The following is an 8,923-nucleotide window of genomic DNA, read 5'->3' on the forward strand; positions in this document are numbered from 1 at the left end:
GTCATCAATACGATTTTACTTTAACTCCATATAAATTATTAAAAGTTTGAAAAGAAAACTAAGAAAATATAGAGTTCAGAAAAAGTTACATCATACAAAATTAGAGATAGACAAGTTGAAAAACAAAAAAGAAGTAAAAAATCTCAAACTACCTTCATCATATTTATTGTGTTAATCATGGTACTTTTTTAGTTCTTATTAGATTTAAAACTACTACATAATTACAAAATCTCCGTGTTACACTGGCAAAAAAGAACGTTTCATTTAATAAAAAATAAACAAGAAAAATAAAACTAGATGAAATTGGTATAAAAACTATTCCGGATTAAAAGTTAAATTAAAATAACATAAAATAAAAGAATATATATAGTAAAATTTAACATAAATATATAAACCGCGCGTAGCGCGGTAAAATCTCTAGTTAAACTAACAATAGAAAATTACTGCAGTACGAATGAACACAATATAACAACAACTAAATTTAAGCATGGGTTTATTAATAAAATTAAAAGAAATGAAATACTTAGAAAATTTTATAAGGGAACAAAAAAAAGGGTAGAAATGTAGAATTAACTCGAGACATGAATACAAATCCCAATTTCGTTTGGAGATCAGCAATCCTTCCTTTCCTTATTCTTTTCTGCAGCAACGGCAACGTCCGTGACAGCTCGGGCAGCGGCAGTGACGGTTGCGACAACGGCTACGGTGGTAGCCACAACACCAACGGCAGATACTGCTGTACTCACAATGGTACAGACGGCAATTGTCGTACCAACCAAACCAAGAAACCCCATCTTTTATCTTTTAGTAGTTTTAATTTCTCTTCTAAATTTCCTTATGAAAGCAGAGTTCGTTCATGGGATTTATATAGTTGAGTGCTATATTAATGTTTTTTTCTTGGGGTTCGAAAATTGGGTTTACTACGACATTTTACAAGATAAGTTCAATACTCTAGGAGGAGACTGCAAAACATCTTTGAGTTGTAATGTAATGATTATAGAGGAATTGATTAAAAGGCGTGGGAATTTCTATATACTTCTTTAGTACTATCGTATATTGATTAAAAGAAATAATTAATTAGACTACGAATAGTAAGGGTAAAGAAGAACTGAGAGTTAATATTTTCATGATTATAAATATTAAATAGAACAGATACACCAACACGTATTTTCGAGTTTCTAAGCAAATTTTGGAGAATCTTGACTGAGTACTAATATTTGAGAGACGAGGAGACATCGTGGGACTTCGAATGGTTTAGTTATTTCCTTAGTTCATACATATTTTATGTACTAGTAATAAAAATGAATATACAAAAAATGGAATTTATTGCAATGAAAAATTGTTTTGTCTTTTTTATTTATTACTCCTAGTTAGATGAATTACCTAACTCCATTAATAAATAGTTTGAGAGTTCCGTAACCCAAAATTTTGTTTCTTTTTGGTTTATAGACTAGTTATACTTCTATTAAGTGTTTATGTCTTACTTTACAAAAATATGAACAATTTGATAGGTAAACTACCTTTTACTTAGATATACTAGGTGATAATCCGCGCCTTGCGCGGGATGAGATTATTATTTTTGGTATTTATAAGATAAATAGACATAAAATCTGTTAAATGTGGACATCGGTTTGATTGTATGTTGGATTTTATTGTATTTTACTCCGTTGAAATATAAAAGTCTTATTTATTTTGGTTTGGAGAATTTACAAAAGTGCTGGAAGTTGACGATGAAGAATATTGTAAAAGAAGTCTTATAGATAAAAAGAGTTTATTAAGACGCATAACGATAAAACTGATAATACGATTTAAATCTATTGCCATAAACTAAGTTTTGAAATATATGCAAATCCCCTATTCATAATTAACTCAATCACGCATATTAGCAAAATAGGCAACCGTCATATAGTAAACTTGAAATAACCGAACTGAAGTATGGTTTATCTTCGTTGATTTCAATAGACGTTCCAACTCGGAACCGACCGGTTCGATTCGGTAAACCCACAATCAGAAGTTCCAACTTGGAACTAATAACAGTCGTGTATGAATATAACTTTTTGTTTTTGTTTTTACGTGTCTCTCTTAGCCATTCATCTACAACAAACTGAACAACAAAAGAAAAAAAAGGAGACTCTTCTAGTTTAGCTTGAAAGCTGTGTGTTTATCCTATAGATTATGTACCGATTATCAACTCTGTTGCAGAATCTCCATGATCTCATAAGACTTCGACCCTTTTCGCCTTCGCATGCACCGCCTCCATTAATTTGTACGTGATAATAAAGAATAAATAGTATGCTTAAAAGAATGTATGGTAGGTAAGAGTGTGCTAGCCAGCCATGCAAACGTAAAATTATTATCATTGGCAATGTAAAAATGTTATCATATGTTTTCCTGAGCTTGACGAAAGAAAGGGGAGAAGAGTTCGTGAGCTGCAGTAGTTTGTAATAACGATAATTCTAAGCTTGACGAAACAATGGGAGAAGAGTTCTCTTTTTGACAGTAATAATCAACAGCTACGCACAAAGATGCAAAAGAAGTCACCTCACAAAGCCGATCTAATGAACAAAAACTTACAGGTTCTCTTCTCCTCTTCAAGACTTCAACAATGGACCAACGGATGTGTTGGATTTCTCACAGGTTCGGTCGAGAAACACAGTTCTTTTCATCTCAGTTTGCGTGATGCTTGTCCATGACTAAAGTCCCCATCTCAAGAACCTCGCGAGAATAACCTAGATGGATCGTCGTGTAGGCCATGCGAAGAAGGAAGAGGAGACTTCTATGTTCAGTAGACTGACGGGTGTGTTGGATTTCTCTATTTTGTCTTAAAACACATTTCTTTTCATCTCAGTTTGCAATTTATAATCCTGTTTGTCTATAAAAATTGTCATAACCTAATGTCTGATGAGATATGTTGAAACCTCGAAGGTGTGAAGAAGATTACAAACTATTTAGAAATTGTTTCAATCTTCAGGCTAGTTTATAATCAAAAACTCGTTAAGAAAATCACACAAAAAAACGCCAAGATGCTCCAAAAGATGGAAAATAAGAAAATATATATATGAGAGTGTCTCTCTAAACGAGATGTGTCAATATTGGTGTGAATGCATTAATTGCAATGCTTCTGTTTAATATATAAGAGATTCTATTCATAGTGAATATAATTAAGGAAACCACATAAAATTTTAACAGGTGAAAATATGATTTATACTATTACATCATTTGACTATTTACTAGAAAATGAACCAAAATCCTACTTTTCCACTTTTCCAAGATCCTAATTGACATAGATGTATGATGTATCAATATTGGGACATTGGCACATTTGTTTCTCTTTATGGTTGATCCTTCCAACCCATTGCTATTTTTGCTTCTATTATTGTAGTTAGAGTCAATTTCACTCCGACTTATAGCTATTCCAATCCACATCTATTTCTATCTCTATATTTTTTCCTAAAATAGAGAAACTCTATTATAAAAGTGAAAATGCTCCAACGTATGCCTCTATAATATAGTTCATCTATTTATAGGGGAAAATATAGAGATATGTTATTTTTACCTCTAAATATAGAGGCAAAAAGTAACTTTTCTCTATATTTTCCTCTAAAATAGAGGAACTATATTATATATGCATATATTGGAGCATTATTACCTCTATAATAGAAATCTCTAGGCCTGGACATAAGATCCAGAACCCGAAATCCGAACCGAACCCGAACCAAAAAACCCGACCCGTTATCCGACCCGAAACGTAAAAATACCCGAACGGGTCTTGTAGGGTGGTACAAAAAATATCCGAACCCGAAGTGTTATTAACCGAACCCGAACGGGTAACCCGAAAAATCCAAAATTAATAGTCAATATAAATATTTTGAAATATATATAAGTATTCCAATTATTAAATTCAATATTTGTGGTAATATTATATATAATAATAAATATTAAAATTCTAATAAATGCTTTAAGTACACAATTAGTTATAAATAAGTATTTTATAATTTGCTCATTGAAATAAAAAGTCTACTCTCTATAAGGCAATACATATTGTTTACAAATGATGTTTGTTTTCATGCTTGATTTAACATTTTATTATTATTTTATCAATTTTATATGTGATAGATTAATTTTTATTTAATTTAGATGTTTTTTTTATGTTTTACTTCAAAAAATTTGTTTTTTACTTTGGTTATATCCGAACCGAACCGATATAACCCGAATCCGTACGATATATGATTACTTTATGGGTTTTATGGTGCAATAAAATTTTGAGTCGAATCTAAAGTGTTATTATCCGAACCTGACCCCTACTAATAAAATTTTAGTATGGGACCTAGAAGCGTAAACTCGAAAATCCGAAAATCCGAAAACCCGAAAAATCCGACCCGAATGCCAACGGATACCCGAACGCCCAGGCCTAGAGATCTCTATTTTAGAAGAAATTATAGAGGTGTACATTGGAGATGTTCTAAAATAGAAATTGTTATTTCTTTCCTTAAATATAGAAGAAAAAGTAGTAATTTCTATTTTTTTTACTCTATATTTTGAAGATTGCTATCATATGATAATACATTAAAGCAAATTTCATCTTTGTTATAGAAATCTTTTATTTTAGAAAAGAATATAACAAAATACATTAGAAATGGTCTAAGTAATACTTCTGGTCTCTTTGGTTTCTTACTAATTCTAGTCTCTCGTTTGGTTGGTTTTGTTGTTTTCTATTTCTCTAGCTTTCTTCAAGTCCGGCTCGGATTTGTAGAGCCCTTTCAGATTTGGTGTCCCTTTTTGGTATCGATGGTATATTATCATATATGTTTAAAATATATATAGGTAGATGAGGTGCAAAGTTTTTCTCATTTATTTTTCATAAAATCGTTAAAATGTTATGGGTACAACGAGTGACACGTGGATAAAAGTCATAGTCAAAGCTGTGGCGCACCAATCCACAAGGGTCATGACACAATTTTGGTTTTGAACTTTTTCCCAAATGTCTAGCACTTCAACACTAATTAGGTTCACCCCTATAGTAAATTGTTAAATTCACCGCACTTTTTTGTAACCAATCAAAATATCATGTAAAAATAGTTTAAAAAAGTAATAAAAATAAAAAATTAAATAGCTGAAAAAAACAACACCGATATTAATTAGCACCGTCTATAAAATTTTAAATTCTAAAAACTTAAACTCTAAAACCATAAACCCTAAATCCAAAACTTTAAACCATAAACCCCAATCCTAAAATCTAAACTCTAAATCTTAAACCTTAAACTCAAACTCTACATAATAAACCCTAAATCCTAAAATCTAAACCCTAAAACCTAAACCCAAAACTCTAAACCATAAACCCTAAATCCTAAAATCTAAACCCTAAACCCTAAACCCAAAACTTTAAATCTTAAACCTAAACCCTAAATCATAAACCCTAAATCCTAAACCCTAAACTCCAAACTTTAAATCTTAAATCCAAACCCTAAACCCAAACCTCTAAACCGTAAACTTTAATCTTATTAACTAGCAGATGGGTTTACGGTTTAGAGGTTTGGGTTTAGGGTTTAGGATTTGAAGTTTTGGGTTTAGAGTTTAAGGTTTAGGATTTAGGATTTAGGGTTTAAATTTTAGAGTTTATGGTTAAGAGTTTTGGGTTTAGAGTTTAGATTTTAGGATTTAAGGTTTATTGTTTAGAGTTTGGGTTTAAGGTTTAAGATTTAAGATTTAGGGTTTAGATTTTAGGATTGGGATTTATGGTTTAGTGTTTCGGATGTAGGATATTTGGTTTTTGAGTTTAGGTTTTTAGACGGCATTAATTAATGTCAATGTTGTTTTTCTTTTTAGCTATTTATTTTTTTATTTTCATTGCCTTTTTTAACTACTTTTTCATGAGACTTTGATTGGCTACAAAGAGACAAAGAGTGCGGTGAATTTAACCATCCACCATAGAATTTTGTATTATAATATATGCCATCTAGATTTGCTGCTAATCTCCGTTTTCTGTAATGTATGATATTTAGGGTTTTGAATGTTTTGGAAGATATTTTCATTTTTCACTGCAACTTTAAATTTATTCAAAGCTTTGTAACCGATAATATTTTGTAGTCTATTTTATAATTAGTTAAAATAATTGTTAATCTATATTTTAGTGATATCCTAGGCAAAAAAATACATAATATAACTTTTTAATAGTTATGCATAAATCTAAAATATCATATGTTGTGTAACAGAGGGAGAATTATTTACTAACGCCTTTTGAATAAGATGTTTCAAGAGCTACTAGTCAAAGCAAATCTTATAAGATTTACTAAAACCAGCAGTTATGGAAAATAATCGAACACAACAATCAATAAAATCCAATTTTTATATATACATCCCCAAATGTAAAACCAGAGATTCTACACAAGAATAAACTAAAAAGCCCTAAACATTGATGTCCTAAACGAGCTTCTTCATCTACATATTCACAGTGTGTACCACCACTACTACCAACTGCCATTTACAGATAAAAGGAACACTTCTTTCAAGAACTTCAAGACCTGATCAACCCGAAATTGACGAAAGATCTCGACTTGAAAACACCAAAGAGAAACCCGGTTTGTGATTCTCGAGAACTCGGTTTCACCTCTGTGTTTCCACCTTTCACTTGAAGTATTGTCTGACCAATGACCTCCCTAATCGCATCTATGGTCTTAGCATCAACTTTATAACCAGAAGCATCCTTGACATAGAATGTGTTGAGAGCTTTCCCTCCTTTTGTTTTCACTTCTGCTCTCGTAACTGTGAGACTGTTCTCACGGAAAATCCGAGTCACATCAGAGAGTAACCCTACTCTATCTGAAGTGCAAAGCTCAAGCTTCAAGCCCTATAAACATTGAACCAAACGTTAAGCCACAACACACACAACATTGTTTAAAGAAATGACAACAATGTTTACCTCAGAGACTCTTCTTTGAATAGCTGCTTTAAGACATTTGATCACTCTCTGTCTCTCTGCCTCAGACTTGACAGGAGATCCATCTGTATGTCTTATGTAATATTCCTGATAAGCTTCAGGGCCTTGAGCATCAATGCTGGCATGTGAAACCACATACTTCATATCCGTCAAAGTGAAGACAGTATCAAAGAGAAGCTTTGGTCTATCTTTACATCTGATCATCACAACAGAGTAATCCAAATCATGCAAGTTGGAAACATCCACATCTGGAACTACTCTCCCACTCTTATCCTCATCATCACCAACATTATTCTCCCACTCATCATAATCTCTATCAGCAAACATCAGCTGATGAAGCTTACGATCCGCGTAAGTCTCATCAAGAGAAGAAGAAACCGTGGTCTTAGGTTCACAGGACCTTCTGCTCCCGCTTCCACCTGTAAGCACGTAACCAAGAAGTTTCCTAATCTGGGACAACCTCTCCGGATCAGTGACCGCAGAGCAGGTTTCCTCGTCAGTCACTTGTAAAACCGCCGCTGCTTTTGCTCTATGCGTCCAGATCTCAGCGTTGACCACATTGCATTGAAGGTCCGTTAGCACAGCGCATAGCTCAGACAACAAACCGGGTCTGTCGGTTCCGGTTAGCTCAATGACAGTGAAATCGACCGATTGTTTAACACCAATGGTTGATCTAGGGCTGTAGCAAGAAGAGTCATCAGGGCCAAGAGACTGCACACAAGAAAAGCAGTTAATAAACCATATCATTAAATGTAGAAGAAGAGGTTGATGATGGCTTTCTACTTACTTTACGGATGTATCCAAGAACGATTTCATCAGTAACTTTGTTCCCATCTTGGTCAGTAACGTTGAAGACATCCATGAACCAGCCACCATCAGAGGAGATGTAAGCTTTCTTGATTGTGAGGTTAAGATCAGTCAAGACTTGAACAACTTCCAGAAGAATCCCATGTTTATTCGCACTATCCACCTAATAAAACCCACATATCAAAACGTATTTATCAAACTAAAAATCAAAACCTAATCTCAGAGAAGACTCCAAAGTTACCTTAATGACGGTAACGTTCTTGTAGACTTCGTTATCGATCACAACCCTTGGAGGATTCACTCTTCTGATAAACTTAGCAATCTCATCATCCATATGGTATGAATAGCTCAAGCAGACATCTGAAACAACAATCAAAACCATCAGATTCGATCATACCCTAACATTCTGAAACGAAACAGAGACTAAACCTAGAACACGATTATAAACCAACCCATGATAGAAAGACCTAAAATTTAACAAACCCATAATGAAAAGACCTAAAATTGAACAAACCCAGATACGGAAACTAATCATCAGAGCCATAACTGGATCAATCAATCAATCAATCAATCAATCATCAAATCGAAATCGAAAAAAACAGAGAGAAGTGACGAACCCATATTCGATTCGTTGGTGATTCGTTAGAAGAAAGAATCGAAAGAGGGGAATTGATGATCGATCGATGTATCTGGAGGAGGAAGAAGACGAAGACGATCGCAACTGTAATTGCCAGAGAGTATAGAGTTTGTTATATTTATATATAAAAGAGAGAGATTATTAATTTTAATTTTAATCTAAAAAGGGTTAAATTACTTGACACTGTGCTCTGTGTCTGACACAGATTCTCCTCAAAACCTGCAAAAAAAAATCAATTTATTTTCTGTTAAGTTTGTGATTGTGATGAGGAGGCAGATCAGGAGGAGTCTACTCATAAATACACTTGGCCAGCCGCCCTTCGTTTTCAGGGAAAGATTAGATTTGTAAACCGGTCGGTTTACGAGATCCTTCTTTTCAATGGTGGTAGATTTCGAGATAATGACGTTTCTCTTAGCTGGGTAGCAAATTACTGACAATTTTTTTTCTGGGATCTCAATTGGGATACATATTGATGAGATTTTTACGAGTTACACTGCAGTTATTGGGGGGTTAATTAGGGTTTCATTGATGACTAAATCTCA

General features: G+C 33.3%; 1 protein-coding gene across 1 annotated transcript; it reads right to left on the minus strand.

Moving 5' to 3' along the window:
* Positions 1-6,312: 6,312 nt before the first annotated feature.
* On the minus strand, positions 6,313-8,665 carry LOC106319609 (ACT domain-containing protein ACR5). Its single transcript, XM_013757995.1, has 6 exons — positions 8,559-8,665; positions 8,362-8,465; positions 7,986-8,104; positions 7,725-7,907; positions 6,920-7,648; positions 6,313-6,847 (listed from the first exon to the last, which is right to left on the minus strand). Exons 2-6 carry the CDS (start codon positions 8,363-8,365, stop codon positions 6,515-6,517), a joined length of 1,368 nt encoding a protein of 455 aa, XP_013613449.1. The 5' UTR covers positions 8,366-8,465; positions 8,559-8,665; the 3' UTR covers positions 6,313-6,514.
* Positions 8,666-8,923: the final 258 nt, after the last annotated feature.

The sequence above is a fragment of the Brassica oleracea genome, chromosome C2 (genome assembly GCF_000695525.1).
Source record: "Brassica oleracea var. oleracea cultivar TO1000 chromosome C2, BOL, whole genome shotgun sequence".
NCBI classification, from domain to species: domain Eukaryota; kingdom Viridiplantae; phylum Streptophyta; class Magnoliopsida; order Brassicales; family Brassicaceae; genus Brassica; species Brassica oleracea.

Bases quoted from the DNA above. Each gene is read 5' to 3' on its own strand.
- LOC106319609 (XM_013757995.1), bottom strand. The intron at 7,908-7,985 runs GTAACTTTGGAG...GGGTTTTATTAG, and splicing joins AGAACGTTACCGTCATTAAG to GTGGATAGTGCGAATAAACA. The intron at 7,649-7,724 runs GTAAGTAGAAAG...TCTTGTGTGCAG, and splicing joins TTCTTGGATACATCCGTAAA to TCTCTTGGCCCTGATGACTC.